General features: G+C 50.3%; 1 protein-coding gene across 2 annotated transcripts; it reads left to right on the top strand.

The window, feature by feature from the left end:
- The first annotated feature begins 28 nt into the window (after window positions 1-28).
- Window positions 29-17,465, top strand: MRPL37 (mitochondrial ribosomal protein L37). 2 transcript variants are annotated; one of them, NM_001083400.1, is made up of 7 exons: window positions 52-441; window positions 3,976-4,159; window positions 4,247-4,362; window positions 9,608-9,793; window positions 11,887-12,044; window positions 15,316-15,519; window positions 17,253-17,465. In NM_001083400.1, the coding sequence occupies exons 1-7, from the start codon at window positions 96-98 to the stop codon at window positions 17,328-17,330; spliced, it is 1,272 nt and encodes a 423-aa protein (NP_001076869.1). In that variant the 5' UTR covers window positions 52-95; the 3' UTR covers window positions 17,331-17,465. The 2 variants fall into 2 exon arrangements, with proteins under 2 accessions (XP_059739252.1, NP_001076869.1); XM_059883269.1 differs by lacking the exon at window positions 9,608-9,793 and having other exon boundaries at window positions 29-441.
- Window positions 17,466-25,944: the final 8,479 nt, after the last annotated feature.

Raw genomic sequence — 25,944 nt, 5'->3', positions numbered from 1 at the left:
AAAAGTGCCTTGTCGGTCGGCCCCTTTCGTTCCCAGCAGGCCTTGCGCGCGGGAAGATGGCGGCGTCCAGGTGGAGGTCTTGAGAGCAGATTGGCATGGCGTTGGCGTCGGGGCCAGCGAGGCGGGTGCTGGCTCGCCCTTGGGGGCTCGGCCTTGAGGGCTGCGGGGTCCCGAGACGCGGGGCGTACGAGTGGGGCGTGCGATCCACGAGAAAGCCGGAGCCTCCTCCCCTGGACAGGGTGTATGAGATTCCTGGACTGGAGCCCATCACCTTCGCGGGGAAGATGCACTTTATGCCCGGGCTGGCACGACCAGTCTTCCCGCCCTGGGACCCCGGCTGGACGCACCCGAAGTTCCGCCGCTTGCCCCCGCTGCAGGAGCATCCCCTATACAAGGATGAGGTCTGCTACATCTTCCACCAGCGTTGCCGCCTCCTCGAGGGTGAGGTCCCAGGACGGCCGGGAGCAGACCTTGTTCCTTTACCCAGCAGTAACCCCGACGTTCTGTGGGGTTGGGCAAGACTTTGAAACTGTGGGTCTCGGTTTCTTCGTCTGCGAAATGGGCCCGGTATTGAGTCTCATTTCTGAGAATTGTCAGGATTAAGTGGGATGTAAAGACTAGCATGTGTGAGGGAGTTTTAGAGTTTTCGTGGCCAAGTGAAGAGACGTGGTTTCTAGGCCTAGCCCTGCCTCTCACTGTGTGTGTGATTTGGTGTAAGTGACTGAAGCTTCTTGAGCCTCTGTCTCCTGTGAAATGAGTGATTTTGACCAGGTGATTCACAGTGACCCAACTTTTGCACCCTGGAGATGTAACTGTTTAAGAATTAGATGGAGGATTATAGTGCATAGAGACGGCAGAAACAGTGCTTAACCTGCCGGCCTATTGCGTCTTTTCACAGGATTGGTAACTGTGACGGAGGGGAGTGATTCGGCAGTGATTTGCTCATAGGTGCGCTGTGGGTATCTAGTGAAGCCAGGGCTACACCCCTGGTTTCCCAGATCAGTGACCTTTGTCAGAGGTCAGAGCTGAGATGTTTTGAGGGAAAAGATCTGGACCTAAAAACCATCTAGTCCCTCTGCACCCTTTCACTCTCACAAAGGACAGGTCAGAATGACTTTAGCCAAAACCATCTGTATGTCTGGGGTTAGTACTAGAAATTATGTTCCAGAGTCCCATGGAGGACGGTCTCTATTCAGTTCTCCTACCCATTGTTTCCAACTCATTCTTCCTTAGTCCCTAAATCAGGCTGGGGTTAGGACAGGTCCTGAAAACACAAAATGGTCCAGGTAAGTGGGAACAGAATTTTCCAATAAGTAATTAGGGAAGAAAGAGACTTGGCAGGGTCTGGGGACTAAGCCAGAGAAAAAAATCCTAGGTTTGGGGAGAAGTCAACTGGCCAGCCTCTTAAGCTGCTCAAACCCATTCCTGATAACTGAAAGCTGTTTTTTTCAGCCTTTAAACACTTCCAGTGTCCTCGCAAGGTGCTCTGAAGGACCTCACAAGACTTGTCACCCTTGCGTGATCCCAGTAACATTACTATGTAGATGAATTGCATTAGATGTATTTTAGAAGTTAAAGATAACTTGTTTGACTAGGCTGAAAACATACCCTATGCTTTCACCGTATGCAGAGAGGTTCTGTAAAGTCTATAATAAAATTCTAAGATACAGAGCTAGAGAAGCAGATTGGGGTAATGGAGAGATCCTGGGCTTTAATGTAAAGGTTCCCCTCCCAGTCCCATCGCTTACGAGGTTTGAGACTTGAAACAAAGCCTTTCATCTCTCTTGAGTTTCATCCTCCATGTCATGAAATCCCATCCAACTTGTAGATAAAGCTCCTGGCACAGAGTAGATGGTATTATTCATATACTGCTGCTGCTGCTAAGTCGCTTCAGTCGTGTCCAACTCTGTGCGACCCCATAGATGGCAGCCCACCAGGCTCCCCCATCCCTGGGATCCTCCAGGCAAGAACACTGGAGTGGGTTGCCATTTCCTTCTCCAATGCATGAAAGTGAAAAGTGAGAGTGAAGTTGCTCAGTCATGTCCGATTCTTAGCGACCCCATGGACTGCAGCCCACCAGGCTCCTCCATCCATGGGATTTTCCAGGCAAGAGTACTGGAGTGGGTTGCCATTGCCTTCTCTGATTCATATACTAGTGAATCATAAATTCTTAATATTTTATCCATTTTAAAGTTCTAGAAACAGTTGCAGGGTTGGGACTAAAACTTGGGTTATTGGACCCCCAGTCCAGGGTTCTTTCTGCTGTACCACACAATCAGGAAGTTAAATTTCTAAATATTTGTGTTTCTGATGTATAATGAACCTTACAGTAAAAAGCTTCAATGCCTTTCATTTGTCACCACAAGAGAAATTGAGGGTGTTTTCCTTCAAAGTGTTCTGGGTTTGCTTTAATCCCATAGTTTTTCAAATGAAGATGTGTTCCTGAGTCAGGTGATGTTTTTTCAACTGGAATGAGTAGCCTGCCAATCACAGAAGTCACCAGAACTCTGCCAACTGATGGACACAGTCATTAAAAAGAACGCAGTGTTAACTTTGAGAGTTAGAGGACTGGTATGTGGACCCAGTGCAGAATTTAGACCCCTATGTCTATGCCTCTTCCTCTTTTAGGGAAGTAGGTTTTGGGGAAAATGAAGCAAGGGAGTTTGCCTGGCACTGCAGCCCCATCCTGCTGAGAGTAGGGTGGTTAAATTAGTTTTTAAAGACTAAGCACTCTGGATCAAATCTTTGTTCTTACTCCTTTTCCTGAGAAGCATTTTGGGCATCTTATAGAAATTTTATAGTACAGCCAGAGTAAATTAAAAATAGGTGAGGAGATGAGCGTAGAAACAGTGAGGTGAGTGCAAAAAATCCATTCTGTGAGGTTGTACTTATATAGGGGAGCACCAGTATTGGCTCTCAGCTTGCTGGCAGTCAACAGATGGTACAGAGATGGGGTCAGCTGACCAGGCCTGTTGCTTTTTTCTATAAACCAAGCACACCTGTTTACTTGATACCTATGGCTGCTTTTGTGCTAGAGTGGCAGAGCTGAGTAGTTATGACAGAGACTATATCCAGAAGCTGAAAATATTTACTGTCTGGCCCTTTAAGAAAAAATTTGGCCCCTGATATAGAGAAACATTTTGAGTTAACGTAGTTCACTGTGTCCAAAAGACAAAATAGTACTCTACCCAGGTAAAGCCCACCCTTCTTGTATAGAGGCCAAAGAGAAGTTCAGAAGGCCTCGGAGGACCCAGTATAATAAATTGAAAAACATCTTGAGGATTCTTTTGACAAATATAGCAGTACAGTTCATATGGCCTCTTCATACAAAATTCTGCTTATAAAATGGCTCGTTACAGAATCTCAGAGGTAGATGCGAAAAATTATCTGGTGCTCCCAAACTCAGCACTCCTCAAGTTATTCATGATCCAGAAGATATTTCCTTTATTTCTGAAAGCTTCTTTCCCTTGATAAAACAGCATGTGCTTAATGCTTGGCCCATATCTATTGAATGAAGTATATTTGGCAGACATGAGCTTTTCCATTCGGGGCTAGGGTATGGGTTAATAGAAGGGATCTAGGTTTTGGAGGGTTGGCATCTATTGATCTAGGCTTGTATGCTAGGGTCTGAATCCTCTATACCTACAGACAGAATACAAACCACCCTTGCCTGCGAGGTTCAGTCTCATGATCTCAGCCATTTTAATAGCTGTTTGAATTCTTCCTGTGGCGAGTACTCTACGTCAATCAACTGTTAACTGTTTTTAAGCAGATGGTCATTCCTGGAGCTGAGTTGAAATCTGGTTCTCCTGGCTTCTGCTCTTTATTTTTAGTTCTGTCCCCTCAGATGTCAGAACAGATCCCATCTCCCTCTCAAGGCTGCTCTTTCCCCAAAATGCTACTGGGCAGGCATAAGCATCTTTTCCTGAATCATCTTTTTTTAGTGTTTGTTTTTTATGATTGATGACCCTAAAGGTGTAAAGCAGGCCCTCTGGCTTACCAAGACCAAGTTAATAGAAGGCCTTCCTGAGAAAGTGCTTAGCCTTGCTGACAATCCGAGGAACCACATAGAGAACCAAGATGAACGCGTTCTGAATGTGATCTCTCATGCTCGTCTCTGGCACTCTACTGAAGACATCCCCAAGAGAGAGACCTACTGGTAAGTTTCCCCCAAGTCAGTAAGATTTCCTACTGATGAATCTTGGAGTCAGCTTTATACCTCCAAATGTCTCTTCTTTTCTCCAAGCCCAGTCATTGTGGACAGCCTGATCCAGCTGTGTAAATCCCAGATTCTCAAGCATCCTTCTCTGGCCAGGCGGATCTGTGCCCAAAAGAACATGTTATCCACCACCTGGAAACGAGGTTAGTCCTCCTGTACACCAGAAAGACCCTGTCTGTCCCTTGTCTTTCTACTCTCAGCCCCACCTCCAGCTTATATTCCCATCCTTGCTGCCATACTTACTCTCACTGCCATCCTTCATGGTCCAATTTGTGGCTCAGACACATCCTCAGTGTCATTAGTTTTTGCCCAGCCTTTCTTTCTTTTATTCACTTCTTTCCAAGACTTAATTCACACCATATCAGTTGAGTGCCTCCAAGTGCCTAAATGTTGACCATAAGTTACAACACAGTCTGCACTCACAAAGCTCATATTCTACTGCAAGAGCTTTCTTACTCTCATGCTTTTTTCCTTTTCTAGATCCACTTTCTGCAGAGCTGCTAGAGTGATCTTTCTAAAGTGCAGGTTCTCTCTGTCCCTCCCCTGGGTCAAATCTTTTATTGTCTCCTAATAGCTGAACAGTTTATGGTGGTATCCAGGTCTTCTGGGCTTTAGCCACCAGCTGGTCTTTCTAGTCTTATCTCTCTCTGCCGTCCCCACCTCCATTCCCCTGTTGGCCACTTGCCGCTTTTGGGCATCAAGCTTTGCGTATGCACGTGCTATATGTTCTGCAGGGAATGTTCTTTTCTATTTTCCTTATTTGACTAATTTCTCCTTGTCCGCATCATTTAGCTCAAGCCCACATCTCATGCAAATCCACAGATCAGCTCTCTGCTCCTTTTGTCCATAGGCCTACTTTTGTCATAGCACACATTATACTGTATTATGTTTGGTGATTATCTAGTACCTTTTCTATCTGCCCCACTAAACTGTGAACTTCTGATGATAGAGACTGTGCCTTCTTTGTCCGCAGTATCTAACAGTGCCACACAACAAGCGCTGACTAAAGGGATGGGCGAATCAATACCAGATCCCAGATGTTTTAGGTAGGGATGTTCCGAACACAGGGGTTGTCCTGGGTGGAACCCTGGAGCAGGGAAACCAGCTGTGGAACAGTTTGGGTTTTTAGGACATCAACTTGGTCAGGCTTCACCAGTTTGCCCCTGTGAGTATGGACTTCCTGGCAAAGAGTCAGCTTTGCAGAGGTAATGGCACCACTAAGGAAATTAGTGAACCTCATTAATAGAGGAGTGCTTGTTGGCCCATTATCAAGTATTACCTCTAATTAAACTGCCCCATTTGGAGCTGTCACTGGAGAAGGGATGTGGAGGGAATTGAATTGGAAACCACAGTAGAGTATTCTGTGGGGAGAATCTAAAACCCAAGGTTACGAGAGGTCCAGGCACATTTATCTTCCTTGCAGATTATATGCGAAGAAACAGGAAGTACTTGAGAAAACTGTTCCTGAAGTGTGGGTATGAGGTGTTTTACCAGGTGGGTCAGAGTTTATCCATCCACAGATGGAGTATCCCCTTTTGCACAGCCAGTAAGGGAGGACACATGTTAATTAAATGACAGTGCTGTTGGTCAGACCAGTTTTTAGACATACAGCATCAGCAGCGTTGGTCCATTCCCATCACATTGTGATTGTAGTATTTAATTTGTATTTCTGAAAACTCAAGGACCTTCAGAGAAAAATTTGCCCCTGTGGGGAGTCCGTAGCAGGCCGTTGTCCAGGAGGCTTTCTAGATGGCGTTCCTCTTCCTGTGGGCACCTCTGTGACGGGGATCTGCTCACGTCCACAGCGGCAGGCTTGCTGCTTAGGCAGATGTGCGTTCGCTTCCTCATGCACCTGTGTCTCCTTGTGGCAAGTATGCTCATCTGACTTAAGTGAGGCTTTCTGACTGGCTCATTTTTTTAACTCCGAGTGACTGAGGTCAGTTGAACCCTTTTCCTGGGTTTAGCAGCCTTTCGGCTTAGCCTGTAGTCTCAGTACTTCTCTCTCCATCCTTCCTACTGTATCGTGCTCCAGTTATCTGTGCTGACTTCCCCTGAGCTCTGCCACGCAGCAGCAGGCTTCTGGACCGTGGAACATATTAGGGCTCCTTCACTGGAACACCTTCCTCCCTTTTCTTTGCCTGGCAAACTCTGACCCAGTAGTATTCAGCCAAGGGTGGTTTAATCCTCTAGGGGAGATTTGGCTTTGTTTGGAGACATTTCTGTTTGTCCTGACTTGAAGCAGAGCCGGGGCTAGCAGTGAACGTTCTGTTGGCATCTAGTGGGCAGAGGCCAGGGTGCTGACAGATACCTACAGTGCATTGCACAGCCTCCCTCACCAAAGAACTACCTGAAATGTGGACAGCACCCAAGTTGAGAAGCTCTGCTCTTATCCATCTTTCTGAAGCAAGTTTGAAGGCGTTTCAGGCAGCTTCCCAGGCCTCCCAGAGGAGGTCGGTTTCCCCACCTCTGCTGTCTCCCACTGTTGGAGCACTTAATCCCTCGTCAGCCCTTGAGAGGGACTCTCTGTTCAAGGCAGTTCAGACTGGTCCCCAGTGCAGAGCAGGTGCTTGGGAAGATCTGAACCCGCAGCCTCTGAGCCCACAGAGATCACCAGGCCTCTCGGTTCATTGGAAAGAACACAGGTCAAAGAGTGCACTGGTCAGTCCCTCTCAAGAAACCCAGGAGTAACACCTTAACCAAAGTTCTCTGGTTTTTTCTTTTCTATTTTTTAGGATAAAAGCTTTATTTTTAACTAATCTTTTTTTTTAATTTATTTATTGAAGTATAGTTAATTTAAAAATACTGTGTTTCAGGTGTATAACAAAATGGTTTAGTTATATGTATACATATTTTCTTTTCAGACTTTTTCCCCATATATGGTTTTACAGTGGGTCCTTGCTGACTATCTATTTTACATATATAGCAGTGTGTATATGTTAATTCCAACTGCCTAATTCTCTCTCCCCCCACCATTCCCCTTCTGTAACCATTCGCTTGTTTCTGACTCTGTGAGTCTATTTCCATTTTGTAAATGAGCTCATTTTTTAGATTCCACATATAAGTGATGTCGTATGATACTTGTCTTTCTCTGTCTGACGTCAGCTAGTATGATAATCTCTAGGTCCATTCGTGTTGCTGCAAACGGCATTATTTCATTCTTTTTTATGGCGAGTAACATTCCATTGTAGGGCTTCCTTGGTGGCTCAGTGGTAAAGAATCCGGGTCGATGGACAGTTAGGTTGTTCCCTTATCTTGGCTATTGTAAATAGTGCTGCAGTGAACATCAGGTGCATATGTCTTTTCAACGTATGGCTTTCTTTGGATATATGCCCAGGAGTGGGATTGCTCGATCATATGGTAGCTCTATTTTTAATTTTTTAAGGAACCTGCATACCATTCTTCACAGAGGCTGTACCAATTTACATTTCCATCAACAACGTAGGTGGGTTCCCTTTTCTCTACACACTCTCCAGCATTTATTGTTTTTAGGCTTTTTGATGATGGCCATTCTGACTGGTGTGGGGTGATACCTCATAGTAGTTTTGATTTGCATTTCTCTAATAATTAGTGATTGTTTGGTCAGTAAGTCATGTCTGACTTTTTTGGGACCCCATGGACTGTATTCTGCCAGGCTCCTCTGTCCATGGGGTTTTCCAGGCAAGAATATTGGAGTGGGTTGCCATTTTCTTCTCCAGGGGATCTTCCTGACTCAGGAATCAAACCCAGGTCTCCTGCATTGCAGGCAGATTCTTTACCTACTGAGCTCTCTGATATTAAGTATCTTTTCATGTGCTTTCTGGCCATCTGTATGTCTTCTGCAGAGAAATGTTTATTTAGATCTTCTGCCCATTTTTTGATTGGGTTGTTTTTTTTTTTATATTGAGGTGCATGAGCTATTTGTATATTTTGGAGATTAATCCCTTGTCAGTTGCATTGTTTGCAAATGTTTTCTCCCGTTTTGTGGGTTGTCTTTTTTTTTTTTTTTTGTAATGGTTTCCTTTGCTGTGCAAAACCTTTTAAGTTTGAATAGGTTCTGGTTTATTTTCATTAGGAAATGGATAGGAAAATGTATTATTGCATTTCATGACAGAGTGTCCTATTGGGTTGGCCAAAAGGTTTGTTCAGATTTTTCTGTAATAAACCTGAACAAACCTTTTGACCAACCTAATACCTGTGTTTTCCTCTGAGTTTTATAGTATCTGGTCTTGGCTTCAGGCTTGTGCAGTCTTTCTGGTGGGAAGGACTGGCGCTTGCCCATTGGTGGGTAGAGCTGGGGCTTGTCCTCTGGTGGGCAGGGCTGTGCCCAGGGGTGTGTTTAGAGGTGGCTGTGGGCTCAGGGAGACTTTAAGCAGCCTGTCTGCTGATGAGTGGGACTGTGTTCCTGCTCTGTGGTTATTTGACTGGAGGGTCCCATATGGGCTGTTGGGTGGGGCCAGGACTTGGCATCAAAATGGCAGCCTCCAGGACAGCTCACACCAAATGAGTACTCCCCAGTACCTCTCCACCATGGGTTTCCTTGACCCCAGTGTGATCACAGCTGCCCCTGCCCCCCAACCCCCTCCCCCCCAGGAGACCCTCTAAGGTCAGCAGTAGGTCTGGCCTAGGATCCTGTGAACTCAGTGCTTTTTCCCATGGGTCCTGGTGCTCTTAGAAGACCCTGCATCCACCTTCCAGGAGTGGCATTTGTTTCTATTCCATCCCTCTTGAGATTCTGCAGTCAAGCCCTGCTGGCCTTGAAAGCCAGATGCCCTGGGGCTTCCTCCTCCTGATGCCAGACCCCCAGGCGGAGGAACCTTTTGTAGGGCTCAGAACTTGAGAACCTCTGTGATACAACTATTTTCCAGTTTGTGTCTCACTCACTTGGTGGGTATGGGATTTGATTATGTCACAAATGTAACACTCCTACCATCTTGTCTTTGTCTTGGTAAATAGAATGTCTTCTTTGGTAGCTTCCAATCCTTTTTGATGATAGTTGTTCTGCAGTTAGTTGTTCCGGTGTTTTTGTGAGGGGAGGTGAGCTCAGGTCCTTCCTGCACCGTCTTGTCTTCATGTCCCCTTCTAGTCTATAGAATGAAGATCACTAGATTGAACTCCAGTCCTGTTAAGTGCTTTTTCTGTGACTTCAGCCTGGCCATTCAGTCTTTGGATCTGATGTTACTTGTCTACTCCAAGGCGTAGCAGAGGCAGAGGATGGCACCCAGACATGAAGAGAAGGAGGCTTATATGATAAGCACAAGGATGAATCTCCAAAGTTGTGTTTTCTGTGATGAGGCAGATCAGATAGTGAAGCTGTAAAAGGCTTGAGGAGCATAGCAGGATGAAAGCTTTTGACTTTGCCTAGCTAAGGCTTTAGACCAGGTTAGACTAACCGCTTTTCTCCCCATTTAGAGTCTACTCTGATTCAGGTCCATGGTTCCAGTGGAGCCCAGCTGAATGCCAAGGATCCTCTGCCTCCCATTGCTTCCCGAGAGGAAGTTGAAGCTACTAAGAATCATGTTCTCGAGACTTTCTCTCCCATATCTCCCACTATCAGCCTTCAGGAATGCCATATTTATGATGTGAATGATGACACGGGTAAGTATCAAAAAGCCTTTGACTTTTAGGCAGCATGCAGATGAGGGACAGGCTTTTTCCGAGAGAAAGGAAACATTGAGTACTTACTATGTATTAGGATCTCAGGTGCATTTTCTCCTCAGAGCTGTGTAGCAGCCCCGTGAGATAGGTGTTGTTAACCCTAAGGAAATGAAGATTCTGCTGATTGTGATTGATTCAGAGGGTGACTTTACTTTTGACCCCTAATAAGTCATTTTGTTGCATCAGTTTTAATGGGTGGCTTGAGGGGCTTTTGACCAGGCATCAAATGTTTCCTTTATTTATAGTTCTCTTGAAAGATACCCCCTCTGTGTGCACCCTGTAAACTCTGGCCAACCTTCTGCTAGGATGGAGGAAGCTCATAGTCCTTTAATCGGGCTATTCATCCCACCTCCATTGAACAAAGCACCACCACTTCCCCACTGAGACACGACAGAAACTAGGGAGTTGGCCTGGACGGGCCTGCAGCTCCTGCCGTCCACGCAGTCATTATGAACTGCAGTGTCTTCCTCCTCAGCCTCTCTTCCTTTCCAGCTATGCCTCAGTCAGTCCCCAGTGTCTCTCACCAGCCCGTTACCCCAGTCTCTTAATGGGCTAGTGTGACCTGGGCTGTTTCCTCTCTCGTCTCTCTAGTTCACAGTTCCAGAGTCGACTCTCTAGAATGCGGATTTAATCCCATCGCTCTTCATGCCCATCTCCCCACTGCCTGTCGGATAAAGTTTGAACTCCTTGGCTTATCACACAAGGGCCTTCACATCAGCCCTCTGCCCCTCTCTCCAGCCCCATCTTTGTCTCCTCCCCAGCCCCATCTTTGTCTCCTCCCCCACGGGCTCCCTGTATTCACTGTCCTTTTCTCACCACTGTGCTCTGGCACTTTCTTTTCCCTCTGCCTGCGCTCTGACCATTCACCCCTCTTTCTCTTCAGCTAAATAGCTACTCATCTGTCATGGTTTTCCTTCGGACTCACTTCTTCCCAGAAATGCTCTACAGCCTCGCAGTCTGGTCAGGGCTCTTTGATCTGTCCTCACCCAGCCCCCTGGCTCCCCTCGTGTCTTGACATGTCCCTCTGCGTGGATGTGATCAGTTTTCCCGTCTGTCTCCCCTCTAGACTTGGTGAGCTCCTCAAAGGCAGTGGCAGGCACCGTGTGGGCTCTGTCCCTGGTACCTGTCTTAGAGACTGGCACAGAGTGAGTGCTGAGTGATGCGTATTCACACGTGTGGAGGAACTGAGGCAGACAGGAGAGTCGGGTCTCCCTTAAGTGATGCCCTCCCCTGGGGTTTTCAGAGCCCACACTTTCCCAGCGTCTTTCTTCCTCTATTTCGTCCACTTTTGCCAATCCCGGTCCTTCACTGTAGAAGCCTCCAGCCTCCGAGAGTTTGCCCACGGCCATGCAAGGGAAGAAACAGTGACCCGGCAGGATCGTGGCTGAGATGGATGAGTGCTGAACTTGGATTCTATGAGACCCTGTTTGTTACTAATAATGAAGTATTTTGCAAGTGATTTGCTTTTTAAAAAAGTAATCACATAGGTTTCAGGTTATCTTTCTAATATCACTGTCATCTGTGTGCTTGATTGAATGAGAAAGGGGTGGGGTTAGAGCTAGCCGGCAAGAATTACCTGGAACAGGTAAGCGAACATTTTCTATAAAGAACCAAATGGTATTTTAGGTTTTGTAGGCCACATATAGTCTCTGTCACGGCTATTTAATAGATATGTAGATGAGTGGGTGTGGTTGTGCTCTGGTAAAAATTTTGTTTTCAAAAGCAGGCCAGATTAGAGACTTCCCTGGCAGTCCAGTGGTTAGGACCTCACCTTCCGAGGCAGGTTCTCTCCCTGGTCAGAGAGCTAAGATCCCATATGCCTTCTAGCCAAAAAACCAAAACCTATAACAGAAGCAATGTTGTAACAAATTCAATGAAGACTTTAAAAACAGTCCACAACAACAACAAAATCTTAAAGGAAAAAACAAACCCAAAATATGTAGTGTCTGGCACTAAGCTAAGGTGGGCTGACTTTCCTGAGGCTTTGGGTGGGCCAGGTAACCTGTCCCTCCACATGATGACGTGTCTTGCAGGATTCCGAGAGGGCTATCCTTACCCCTGTCCCCACACCTTGTATTTGCTGGAGTCAGCCAACTTACGAGCACACCGCTTTCAGCCAGATCAGCTGCGGGCCAAGATGATCCTGTTTGCCTTCGGCAACGCGCTGGCTCAGGCCCGGCTCCTGTATGGGGTATGTATGTGGGGAAGACCACCGAGCTGCCTTACGTTGTGTCGGTTTCCTGCCTTACCCTGCTCAAAGGAAAGGAAGTGTGGAGGGAATTCTTTGGCTTGACCGAAGAGTTTCAGGGAGAGGCACTTCCACTCACCCTGCCGTCTGTTGGGGACCTACAGTGTGTCTGTCTTTACATAAGATGCCTCATCACGGTGGCCCACAAGGTTTCATTGTGATCCCCATTTTTCAGATTATACTTCTGAGTCCCAGGAAAGCTAATGAGCAGCTTGTCCAGCATTACACACAGTAAGTGGTGGAGAGAGGATTGGGACCAGATGGTCTCAACTCCGGAGGCTTCAGTTATATGTCCTCCAGCACACGGCCTTAAACTGCACTAACGGAGCCCGAGCACAGGGCTTTATCAGGAAGGCAGGGGATGGCCCAGGCCTGCCTGCCCTCTCAGGACAGGTTCTGAAGACCCAACATAGCACCTGGATGGTCGCCCCTTGATTCTAAGAGCAGGTCTTAGGGACCTAGATGTTACAGAACGCAAGCTGAGTGGTTGTTACACAATGCGTCCCACGATTGGAGGAAAGCCTGGCCGGGGAGCAAAGGCCTCTAGGCAGGGAATAGCAGTATCGAAGTCCCCACATAGGTCTGGGACGCCAGAACCCTGGTTTTGTGTGTGTGTTGGAAGGTGGGAGGGGAAGAATGTTTTTGAGAGCTGCTGTCAGGCTCCCAGGTCTTGATTAGAACCCAGCGCCCTCCTGGAGGAGCAGTGAACTCGAATGTTCTGTTTCTCATCCTTGTTGGTCTAGGAACTAGGTGGGGTTGGTACAGTGTGGTTAGCCTGATGAGACAGGGAGTAGAATGGACCTTGTCTGTATTGAGCATCTGCTACATGCCAAACATTTAACTAGGGCTCCCTTATAGCGGTGGTTCTCAAAATATAACCCTGGATTGTTAGCAGCATGAACACCATCAAGGGACTTGCTGGAAATGTGAATTCTCAGACCACCTGACATCCTACATCAGAAGCTCTGGGAGTGGAGCCTGGCAGTCAGTTTTAACAGGCCCTCCAGGTGATGCTGGTACAAGCACAAGTTTGAAAACCACAACACTAAAATTTGAGAACTACCGCATTATTTAATCCTTACAGCAGCCCCCTTGTGGCAGATACTAGTAGCTTCATTTTACAGATGAAGAAACTGAGGTTCAGAGAGGCCCAGTAACTTCCCCAGGGTAACACAGCTAAGAGATTAGCAGCTGTTGCATCTTTATGTGACGTTTTTGTGTCTTTCCAGTCCTTGGGAGGTTATCTTAATTCCTATTCTCTGACATATTTTTTGAAGGCTCTGGAAGGTCAGGTAACTTGCCCAGGACCCTACAGCTAAAGAGTAGGGAGGCAGGCATTGGAACCCTGATCTCTCCAGCCTCAGGGGACATGCTGCCTCCTGACTGGGGGGCAGGAGAGGGAGGCAGAGAGAGTCACATGCCAGGTCCCAGGCCTGCAGGCTCATTGTCGCTCCTGTGCCAGCAGAACACGGGAGCAATGCTGTCACTAATTGCCACCCAGTTGGGTAGGAGAGGAGGCCTCCCCCAGCCCCTCCAGGTACAAATTATTCCTGGGGATGTGAAGTTGAGCAATTATGGGAAGAGCCTCTGTGTAAAAGGTAAAATTGCTGAGAAATTTATGTACTACCTGCAGCTTTATTGATCTGTAGAGGGAGATAAGAGTCAATACAGGATTCTCAGCTAACACTTAGAGGTACTTTTCTTTTTATTTATTTCTCATGCAGCTAAGAACAGGTATTTCTAAGGCCAACAGTCCCAGTGTGGCCCTCACTGAGGTCTGCCATTAGCTATTCCTAATGTCGGATTCAGCCGTAGAGCGGTGAATGCAGTAGGCAGCATCTTTGAGTCCAGGATGCTTTGCCTATTGAATCTTTGTCCAGCGGGTAGTAGTCATCAGACTGGATTCCTGCAGACTCAGTAGGGTGAACATATGACTTGTCATCGAAACTGGAATACTGTTGAGAGTGACAGGTGCTACTGTCAGATACAATGGGACACTAGGTGTAAACCAGGACAGTAAGATTTTAAGAGATTTAACAGCCTGGGTCTCGTCCTGGATGACCTTGAGCAAGTTACACCGTCTCTCTGGATCTGTTTCCTCATCTGTTAAATGTGTATGCCGTGTTGTACCATGCTAAGTCGCTTTAGTTGTGTCTGACTCTCTGCGACCCCAAGGACTGTAGCCTGCCAGGCTCCTCTGTCCATGGAATTTTCCAGGCAAGAGTACTAGAGTGGGTTGCCGTGCTCTCCTCCAGGGGATCTTCCCAACCCAGGGATCCAACACATCTCCTGTGGCTCCTGCAGAGCAGCGGATTCTTTACTGCTGAGCCACTGGGGAAGAGACCTAAGTGGGTATATACCACTGGATTTATGAGATTAGAGGTGACTGTGTAAAACGGCTATGATGCCCAGGACATGAGAGGCCCTTAGTAAATAGTTGCTAGTATGTTACTGTTACCAGTGGCACTGATTGAAAGAGATAATTAGCAGACATGTCGACTGGCGAAAGCCTGGGGCTGACACAGCTGGAGTGGACACTCAGGAATCTGACGCACTGAGTTGCATTTCGAGAGCCCAAAGCCCAGGTGAGATGCCTGCCTGCAGGCTTAGGACGTTCCAAGAAGCCCGGCCCTGAGGGATAAAGTAAGGCAGAGAGAAGGTGTGTCTGACTGAGCGCTAGCCCCTGTGGGTGCCGATGTCACATGTCATTGTGACCTCAGCAAGTCACCACCTCAGCTGGTCTGTCTCCTCAACCGTCAGATGGAGTGAGAACTGAATGAGATCGTGTCTATTAGATGCACTGACGCTCCAGGTCAGCATTTGATAAGCGTCATTGTCACCGTCAGGTTACACCATGGGTTTGGAGGGGTTTCCCGTCGTTAACCTCCCAGCTCATCTTCCCTCACTGAGCAGCTTGCCTGGCAGTCGCCTCTCAGTGGCAGGAATTAGTACTTTAGTGTGCTCAAGTTGAAGAGCAGGTACGCTGGGGCCACGATTGGTCTGAGCCCAGGGAGAGCCAGGCTGGGTATGTGCGAGAAGGCCTACCCTGGACAGTGCCCTTAGCTCCACCTTCTGTTTTCATCTTTCATTGTAGGAAAACCACTCAGTGGGGTAGGGGGTTATTTAAAAGGCCAGAGCTAGAAATTGCCTGGTTTGTGCTGTTCTTATACCTCGCCATTTCTGATTGCATTTACTTGTCCTCTTTTCCTCTCAGAACGACCCTAAGGTTTTGGAGCAGCCAGTAGTCGTGCAGAGCGTGGGCACCGATGGGCGTGTCTTCCAGTTCCTGGTGCTGCAGCTGAACACCACAGATCTGGCCTCCGAGGAGGGCATCAAGAATCTAGTCTGGGTGGACTCCGATCAGCTCCTCTATCAGCACTTCTGGTGTCTCCCAGTGATCAAAAAGAAGGTGGTTGTGGTAAGTCCAGCCATCTCTGGCTTGGTGACTGGACCGGGCCCATGGCTCGTCCTCCCCAGAGAGAGCCTGGCTTGGGGTGGAGGGCGTGCTTGTGAGTGGAGCACCGGCTTCAGGAACCTCATGTTCAGGACCTCTGTCTGCCTGGAGGGCTGCTTCAGCCCAGCCCGCCAGCTAAAATAGCACCTTCCACTCTGAGCCCCGCCCAGCTCTTCACGCTCCCCTCTGCGCCCCCACCACACCCCTCTCCTCTTGGCTCTGTCTCCAGTTGCCTGAGCAGCTCAGGATCCTAGTAAGTGCTGCTCTTTTTATAGAGGAGGTGCCTTCCTTCTTACACCCCATTCCCTCTTCACTCGCCCTCCCCCATTTCTCTTGCATCTGGTTGTCCTTACTTGTCATTCCAGGTGTAGCCTAAAGACCAGCATCCCAGTCCCAGCCTTGCTTAAGTTCCTCGGGTAGGTCGCCATAGCCTGGGGGCCCCCATCACGGTGCAGTCACACTGCTGTCCTGCGGTTGTCTATTCACTGTTCTGCTCCTCCGTTAAACTGCGCCCTGAGCTCCTGGAAGGCCGAGTCTGAATGACGCGTTCATTCATTTCACTCCACGGATAGGGAATCCCTCACTGCCGCACCTCCAGTGCTCAGCTGGCTGAGACCAGGCCTGTGTTCTGTGCGCTGGGCAGTGACAGTATCTTAACGGATTCATAGTATCAGGCAGTGATAAAGCCTGTAAAAGACAGAACGGGATTGGGGGGTGAGAGAGAGCAGCGCGGGTACAGTGCTGGGTCTGTGGCTCACCAGCTGTGTCTCACGCAGGGCTTGCTTAATGTAGGGTTGTTGAGTCTTTGAGCATTATCTGTATGTTAGTTGATGTTGCTATGCCCTTGAAATGCCTGCTGGTGTGAGCCTTCTCTCTGGCCCCAGGCCCTGTTCTCTGTCCCTCGCCTGTGCGGCCACATCAGCCGTCTTCTGCGCATCTTTGCTCTTAGTTGTCCTCTCTCTCTGTCTCCTTCGTGGCTTCAGGTCCTTTTCTTTCAGCCTTTTCCTTCCATGAGCGTGACTTAGTGCCAGGCCTGTCCTGGTGTGGTCACGTGGCTCCTCCTTACCCATCTCTTCCTCTCACCAGCCCACCTCCACCAGCCTCACCCTCTCTTTTTCTTCTTAGCCCTTTCTAGGTGCCCTTTAGTGCTCATTCATACATGTTCTCTTCTTGTATGGAAGTCAGTGAGTTGTTTTCTCTCCTGCTTTCTTAGTATCTTTTTCCTGCTTCATGGTGAGGCCTGTCACCCTTCGTCACCACTATTTGCACCCCTGGCTGGAAGCTCCATGAGGGCGGGAGCCAGATTCAAATTACTATTGGGTTTCCAGCGCTGGGCACAGCTCTCATACAGAGAAGGTGCCTGATAAGTGTGTGTGGGATGAGAGAGGGATTCTTGTCCCTGGGAGTTAAAAGGAGCAAACGAAACACTTTTTCGTGGTGGTTGAGTTGAGGGGCACTAGGGACCAGGGCAAGGTCGGCAGATAAGTTGGCCTGGAGGCGCAGAGATGCCTCATGTCCTTCTCCCGAGCCCAGCCCCCGCCTGGCATCGCTTGGCACCAGCTCCCCAGCACTCCTTGATCGCAGGAGAAAGAAACAGTTATTATCCAGGCGCTTAGGATTTACATAAAACCGACCTTTGTTTTAATTGCTGCCATTAAACCTAGTAGCAAGATCCTAATGGGCTGTGTTCTTTTCAGGAACCTGTTGGGCCGACTGGTTTCCAGCCAGAGACATTCAGGAAGTTTTTAGCTCTGTATTTGCACGGTGCTGTGTGAGCCAAGGACTCTTCTAAGGCCGGAGCCGCCTGCGCCCCTCTCTTCCTGAGGATCCTGGAGCCTGGATGGTGCCTGAAGCTGCAGCGCTCCTTTGGCTGGTGGTCTCACCGATAATAAAAGAGCCCTTCTGGTGCACCGGAGCCTGTGTTTATTATCGGGGAGCTTTCAGGTGGGGCACCCAGAGCTACGCACAGGCCCTGCCCCTGAGTCTACCTCTGTTGCAAGGGCCAGCCCTGGAGCCTCACCTGCCCCAGCTTTGTCTGTGACCCATCTTGTGACTTTACATAAGAATCTTCCTCTCTGAGTTTCAATTTCATCATCTGAAAACTTGTGGCTAATGTGACTTACATTGTTTTACAGACTATAGATTACTTGTATGTAACGTTTGCTTCCTATTAGGTGCTCTGGAATGGTCACTAGGTTCTGTGGGAATTATTTAAATTGTGGACACATTCCACAGTGACTGCAGGAAATCTGAATAGAATATTCATTGTAGATTTCCCGCTAGTATCTTGGTTAATGGACTGAGCACACCCCTGGTTCAGCTGACCTCTGTTCAGGTAACATCAGGCCCTGCGCTGGTCCAGACAGCTTATACACAGCATCTTGTTCAGTCCTCACAGAACCCTTTTAAGGTTAAGTGTCGTTTCCACATACAAGAAAAGTGTTGAGAGTGCCTGCTGTGTGCCGGGCTCTTTTCTGGGCCCCGTCGTTGAGGAGGCGCAGGTAGTGTAAGGAATCACTGAAGGTCACACAGCTGATATTTTAGGTCCACTCCCTTAGGAAACTCTGAGGTGGAGAGTTCCTGGGGGAAGCTTGGGAGGGCCTTGGGGATCGGCCCCCATGGGGAGAGACAGTAGTGGCATCAGGTGGAAGAGGGACTGGGCTCGATGGGTTTGTACCTGAGGCCTTGGCTGATTCCGAGCTCCGTGGGCACCCCCGTGAAGCCGAGGTGCTGCGCCTTTCCATGAACACCAGTGGTGCGTCACCAGTCAGCGGATACACTGCTCCCGACACAGGAGGGACCTAGGGACCTTGTGAGGCGGCTTTGTTGGGGCCGAGTGTGACTCCTGAGTGGCTTTGCTGAGAGCAGGCAGCCGGGACACTTCCTGCTACAGGAGGAAGCCCTGGGGCCCACGTGGGCTGCATACGTGACGGTGCTGTTTCCAGCCCCTTGTGTCTCTGGCTCCCAGGTTGTGCTCCTTGCACTTTACAAAGTACCTTTTAGGCTCGGCTGGGTGGGGACAGGGGCAGCAGGAGGGTTTACCAGGAAAAGGACACATGGGGCTGGGGGTGGATGCACGCGAAGGGGTTACTTGGGAAGGCAGCACGTATGCCAAAGCAGCAGGGAGTGGTTGCAGATGGGGAGGGTTGGGGTGAGGCTGGAGGGCCAGCTCTCAAGGGCCTGGAGTGCTGGCACCTCAGGTTTCCCCAGGTACAAGTTGTCACCCACCCGAGGCAGCCCCGGTTCTCCCCTGGGGTGACCACAGCTGGGGGTCATTTACTGTGGCACCTCGGTATGCATAGTGTGTGTATAATGGGGATGCATCTGTGTGCGTTATCTAGTGTTACCCTATCTGTAGACCGTTCTACACCTTCCTTCCTTCACCTAATACCTTGGGATCGCAGATCTTGCCACATCAGCACATATGAGCTACCTTGTTCTTCCGAGCAGCGGCATTAATATCTATCGATGGACATTCAAGGTATTTCTAGTTGTTAGCCATTACAGATAATGCTGCAGTGAGCATCCTTGTTCATGTATCTTAGAGTACTTCTGCCAGCGCAGCCATTGGATAAATTCCGAAGCAGAATTGCTGAGTCAAAGGGATTTTTTTTTTATAAGAACATTCTATGGGCAAATGGAGGACAAGTTGGCAGGGTGACTGTGCAGAGTCCAGCTGGAGGCCATTTCGGTCACTCCTGGGTGAGTGACGGTGGTGGCCTGAAGCCAGGGTTAGGGGGCAGAACCACCACCACCCCACCCCCCGGTGGCTGGTAGAATGGGAAGCGAGAGGGCCAAGCCTGCCTGGGTCTTGAGCGTGTGGGACAGAGGCTGCAAGCAGGCGGGCTGTCAGCAGGCGACCTTGTGGCTTGAGGACAGCCCTGGAAAGGGGCCAGGGTTGCAGGGCAGGCCTGGGCACTCATCCCAGCCCCTGGGGTGAGGACAGCCTGTGGCTAGCCTTGGTCTGTCACCTCGGACCTTGGAGCTAAGCTGCGGAGGCTGGTGCCCACTGCTGTCTCCCTTCAGGCCCCTCAAAGCCAGTCTGCGAGGTGAGGCTGGCAGGACTGGCATTTCTATCCTCCCCATGCAGTTGAGGCTCAGACACCACGTGGTGTAGTGTGAAGAGCCAGAAAGTTTGTATGTGATGACACCTGCCCCCTCCACAAAGATGTGCCCGCTTCCCCAAATCCCAAATGCCTACCTGCCTCAGCCTCCCCACCTCTTACCTTCCCTTCCTCATTCAACACTGGGACGGAGGAATAGAGGTGATCTTCAGGCCCTGTTTGGCCTCAGGCCTTAGAACAGATGCCTCACTCAATCAGACCCAGTCTGGAAGAAGGAAGCAGGAGGAAGGTGGATGGGGGTATCCTATTATTGGTATAAAAATCACACTATAGGGACTTGGACTTTTAAGCAACAGATGTTTGGAACCAAAATTCTGTTGATGACTCTGTGAGCACATGTGAACGTACTCTCATTTTGTCGTGTATTTAAGTGTCTTGCGGATCCATGAGAAAGCTCCTCGGTTCACTTCCAGCAGGCTTCAGTGGACTAGGGAATGCCATTTCCCAGAGTCTCCTATATCCCAGCTTCCTCTCAGATCCTGAGTTTCCTCATCTGCAAAGTGGGAATAAAGCACCTGCCTCCCTTTCAGGCTTTGCCTCCTCGGGGATTAACAGGCCACATTTGACCAGGATGCATGAAGTAGAGGGGTCTGGAGGTTTTCAGAAGCCCCGTGAAAAGGTGAGATTACTTCAGGCAGCCCTTTAGGCTGTTTTGTCCCCTCCCAAGGCTGGCTCAGGCTGGACCTAGGGCGGGTCCTCACCAGAGGCTCTGTGACTCGCTGGGCTGTCCTTAGCAGTAGGCCCAAGGCTTTGAAAGAGCAGGTCAAGGTCACCTCAGGCTTTAGACAGCATCTCCCTGCTTCCTCTTTTGCGGCAGGACAAAGTCCCTTAAAGTGTGTATGTGACCTGAGTGTGTCATACTGTCTTCCCTCTGACAAATCCACAAATCACGACTCGTGGGGCCTACCTGCTTGGCTGCTGGAAGCCCACACTGTTCTAGGGACCCTCTCCCCAGACATGTCTGGGAACCTGCAGAGAATCCCCATCCCCACTCCTCAACTCCGGGTGATAGCTGTCAGCCACAGGGTGTCCTGGAGCATCTGGTATGTGTCAGGCATGCAGCAAGGCCCCAGTTCGAGAGCAGTGAGCAAAACAGTCTCTACTGTCATGAAGTTTACATTCCAACGTGGAAAGATGATGAAGAAAGGTATGTCAGAGGATCTGAAGGAAAGCGTTCCTGGAACAGACTTGGAAGGTTGTGGCAGGAGGCTTCTTGGGGCACACTCCCCAGAGACCTGTGAGCAAGGGAATGGGGCACGACCGGGCAGAGTAGATGAGGCCCCATGGTCCTGTAGGGCTTTTGGTGCTGGGTGGCCTTTCAGAGTCCCAAATTGCGGCCAGGTATGGGGCCTTGAGGTCCCACATCAGCCGTTTGCCACGGGCCACAGCCTGGGAGGTGAAACCTTGGGTGTGGCTGTTCCCAGGGGCCCAGGGCAGCACCCAGGAAGGGACACGTGAGCCACCAGCAGCTGGGGATGGGTGTGGCCTCTTTGAGAAGGTGACATATGAGACTGAACCAGCCGTGGGGGCAGGCCAGGAAGGTGCCCGGGAAAGTGCGTGTGATGGCTCTGAGATGGGTGTGGGCTTGGTGTGTTTGTGGAATAGCCAGGAGGCGGGGGAGGCCCTGCTGGAACGCCGGCTCCATCACTAGAACTCCACCCAGCCTGCCCTTCTCTGCAAAGTTCACAGAACTAGGTCTGGCGTGGTCTTTGGCAGATGGAAGTTGAGTCACAGAGCTGCAGTCTACAGAGATGTCTCTTAGAGGTGACTTAGAGGTCAGAGTGAGCTAGTTCTAACCCAAGTTCAGCTCCTGAGAAGGGGTTTATCTTCAGCTCTGCCCTCAACCTGAGAGCCCAGGAACCAGCACACCCTCATCCAACACATATACCATCTGTCCTTCCCCCAGCCGGCTTACACCGGTCCAGCGATGGGGAACTTACTACCTCTCAATGCAGCTTCTTCCATTCTTTGACATCTCTGGCTGCTGTGTGTTCACACCACAGAAGTCTTCCAGCAGCTTTAACTCCAGGGCCCCAGCTCTGCCCTCTGGGGCCCCACATCCTGCATTCTCTTAGCCAGGGGGCTGCCCTGTAGAGATTTGAAGCCAAGAATTATAGGCCTCAAAGCCAAATAGCCCTGTGTCTGCCTCTCACTGAACTCTCACCCATTGCTCAATCCACAGCTTACCTCGGCCGCCTGCTCCAGGCTGTGTGACAGAGCAGGGCCTGGGGACCCAGCGCTTCCGCTGGGCTGAGGATGGCAGGGTGCAGTGAGGCCCACTCTCCCCTACTTTGTTTATTGCCACCTGAGATTCCGTCTCTGCCATGCCAGACACCCTAGCCCTATTTGCTCATCCCCCCAAACTAGCCAGGGTGTAAGCTTGTTGCCCAGGGCCAGGGTTCTAGCCTGTCGAGAGCAACATAGCCCTACTTAGCTTTGTTACTCACCCCCACAAAACATACATGTCTCATCTTCAGTTGAGCTGATGGGATCAGGGACTGAGCGCTGAGGTTCCCCACTACAGATCTCTAGGGGGTCCAACAATCCAGCTCCCTTTGTAAGGGCCTACTGTGTGCTAGGCGTGTGCCAAGAGCCAGAGATACAGGAAGACACAGTGGTTTCTCCAGGAGCTCCCAGTTGGTGGGTGGGCAGTGACAAGAGCAGCCAGCCTCCTCTGGGTCTGCTAAAGCCATAAAGGCCACCTCTTTGCCTACATCTGAGCACCTACCCACAGGTGACAGCATGCAGTAGTGGGGGGCGGGGTGTAGGGGTGCTGTACTCAACAAACACCCACTTCACGAGTACTCACTGAGCACCTACTGGATGCCAGGCCTTGTGCTGCGTGATTGGGGACCACACACTCAGGCCAGATCCCAGGCTTCGAGGAGCTCCCAGTCTGATGGCAGAGGCACATGTTGGTCCATTACAGCATAGCCACCATGGGGGCCCAGAGAAAGCCTCTACCTTGATGAAAGGCCAGTTTGAGCTGGACTTCCCTGATAGCTCAGCTGATAAAGAAACAGCCTGCAACACAGGAGACCTCGGTTCGACTCCTGGGTCAGGAAGATCCGTTGGAGAAGGGATAGGCTACCCACTCCAGAATTCTTGGGCTTCCCTGGTGGCTCAGCTCGTAAAGGATCTGCCCGCAATGCGGGAGACCTGGGTTTGATCCCTGGATTAAGATGATCCCCTGGAGAAGGGAATGGCTATCCATTCCAGTATTCTTCCCTGGAGAATTCCATGGACTGTATAGTCCATGGGGTCGCAAAGAGGTGTGGACATGACTGAATGACTTTCACTAAAGAGCAAGTAGGAAAGGCGTACCATGAGGGAATAGCAGGAACAAAATGGTCAGCAGTCAGTGGGCAGAGGAACTCCACATCACCAGAGCGTGAAGTGCTGAGGGTCAGGGACAAGCAGGAGGTCCATGGGGCCTGAACGAGGCGAGGTGTGTGCACTGGGGCCTGGGCAGCATGCAGCACCCTCCTCTCTGCAGGTTTCTTCCCTTGGTCTCCAGGGCACCTCACTCTCCTCATTTCTCTGCCTCCTTCACTGGTTCTATTTCCCAGGGCCCAGGCCTGGGGCCCTTCTCCATTCACACTCCAGACAGTCTCAGTCTTGTGGCTTTCAAGAACATCTGAATGCAAACCACTCCCTAAGTAATGTGTCTGGCCCAGACTTGCCTACTTGACATCTTCACCTGGAGACTAACAAGCATCTCCTGGAGCATCACCACCACCTGCTCTTCCCACAGCCCGCCTCACCTCAGTGATGGGCATCGCCAGCCTCCCACATGTTTTGTGCACCTCTGTTTCCCTAGTGTTAGGATAGCCTCTGGCATGTAACAGGTGCTCAATAAAGACACGAACGGACAGACCCAAGAGTTAAAGAATGCTCAGAAGTGAGGCTGAGATGGAGGCAGGGAACCAAGGTGGTAGCTGAATGCCCAGGTAACATCATGCCAAGGACTGGAGCTCCATAGGTACCTGGGAGTGCAAAGTGCCAGCACAGGGCAGAATGGACCTTTCAGCACCCCCTCGCTTGGTCTGGTCTTTTGTTTCTGGCATTCCCACCCAATGAGCCCAGGGGAGCCCCAGCTCCATTCAGTTCAGAGCAGAGCCCTCAAAGAAGCCTGGGACGTACTCTGGGCTCAGGCCTCTGGAATCCCCAGCAGAGGTGGGGAGTGGGGGATTCCTCAGGGTCACCCAGGGCGTCAGGCTGAATGGCCTCAGCTGAGCCCAAGCTGGAAGCCTGCTGTGACTGTGCCTTGGCAGTTGCTGAACACATCCCCCCTCACCCACCCCCACCCCCAAGCAGGCCCTGCTGACAGCTGGCTTGCCTCCAGGCTCTCCTTTTCTGGCTCTAGGCAGGGGTGCCTAGCCAGGAGGGGCAAGGCATGGGTCTCTGGCCGGGTCAGCTTTTCCTGAATCAGGCAGGGCTGGCCCTCACTTGGACCCCCAGGATGGCCAGTCCCTTGTGGGTAGTATGACTACCAGGAAAGCAGCTGCCAGGCTGGGGCCTCTGACCTGGCTTGTTCACTCCTGCCTAAGCTTCAGTGATGGGCTAAAGTCCTCTGCTGTGAAAGGACAGGAGTGACCCCCACCGCCTCCTGACTCTCATTTTGGGACCCTCATGCTGGCTGCAGAAGCTGGCTTTGCCTGGCTCTGCTCTCACTCAGGTCTGGACAGGCAGAGTGGTGAAAAAACCTGGGAAACAGCCTGTCCTCTCCTGCTGCGAAGCAGACCCCAAACCAGCCCTTGCCAGAGCTTTGAGTGTGGCAAAGGCAACTCTGGAAGTGCTCGGTGGGGGGTGGAGGGAGGTGTCACAGGCTGAAGGGTGGTGTTAGGGTGCCCAGTGTTCTCACCTCCCGCAGATGTGGGTGCAGCAGGCTCTCATTACAGGCTGGGGGGTCCTTCCTTCCTCTTGGCAAGGGCTCCTGTGACCTGCACTCCCTTCCCCAGGTCACTGGTTCCCACTGTGCCTGAGTCCTGCTCAAGCACAGGGACAGCAAGGATACTGAGAACATGCTCGCTGTCACCTCCACCTTCTCTGCCCAGCGCTGGGCTGGGGCATGGCAGGTATTCAAGCTGGTGCATAAACGCCTCTTTAGAACTGTGGATGCAGGTCAGTAACAGACCAGGTCTCATCTGTCCAACAGTGATGAGGAAGAGCCTTGGAAGCCATGTTCTCAGAAAAGGCAGGACGGACAAATGGGATTTTCTAGGGCCTCCCAGCTACTCATCACACCCATTTAGACTCCCCAAATGAGGAACACTACTGCCAACAGCTAATACTACTGCTCTTACTACTTAAAAGGCACTGTTCTAGACACTTTACAAATGTCAACTTATCCTCACAACGACTACACGATGGGTAGACCGTTACCCCCATTTTACAGATGAGGCAACTGAGGACAGTATGAACCAACTGGCCCAGGGCCACACAGTGAGCAGTGGCAAAGGCAGGATCTGAAACTGTCCCTTCAGACCTGGTAAAAGGTGGGGCTAAGGTCACGCTTTGCTCAGACACACTGTGCGTTTCCTGCCCACTCCTGCTGCAGGCCTGGCCCCGAAGCTCCAAAGCTGCAGAAAGTTCTACTTTCTAAATGATCAAATCAGCATCCACTGCTGCTGACCTCCTCAGCCTGCAGCTCTTGCTTAGATGGCAGCTGGCCCTGGATTTCCCCACATCTGTCTAGCCCCACCCAACCATCTTCCAAGATGCAACCTGCACTGTTTTCTGAAATTCAGGTCGAACTGTGCCACTCTTCAAATCTTTCAAGGGCTCCCTGCTGCCTTGGAGGTGAAAAAATAAAATAACCTCCCGCAGCCCAGCACCCTAGGACCTGCAAAGCAAATTTCACCAGAAAGGAGAAAGCAGGTGTGGTTGCAGCCCACGCGGCCATCCTAGCCGACACTGCCTCGCCACTGAAAACACGGCGTACTGGGAACCTTTTCCTGCTTTTCCAGAAAAATATGTTTTGGCAAACCAAAATGCATCAGCAAGATGAGAAACTGAAACTGCCTTTCAGAATGCCCCCAAATATTTGAAATGAGACCATGCCCTCCCTCCCAACCCATCATCCCCAACTCTCCACAGAAAATGCAGAATTAACACGCCCAGGAAAAGGCGGCCAACGCCTGGAACACAAAACAAGATCTTGTTGAGCACCAGGAACAGAATTTCTGCCCAGCCAGTCGCCTGGCATTTTATAACCAGTATAATAAACTCCAACCCACGTTCCCCCAAACATGTCAGGAAGGGC

Source organism: Bos taurus, chromosome 3 (genome assembly GCF_002263795.3).
Source record: "Bos taurus isolate L1 Dominette 01449 registration number 42190680 breed Hereford chromosome 3, ARS-UCD2.0, whole genome shotgun sequence".
In the NCBI taxonomy this organism is placed as follows: Eukaryota; Metazoa; Chordata; class Mammalia; order Artiodactyla; family Bovidae; genus Bos; species Bos taurus.
The sequence above is the reverse complement of the archived record's forward strand: the minus strand, read 5'-3'. Positions and strand labels throughout refer to the sequence as shown.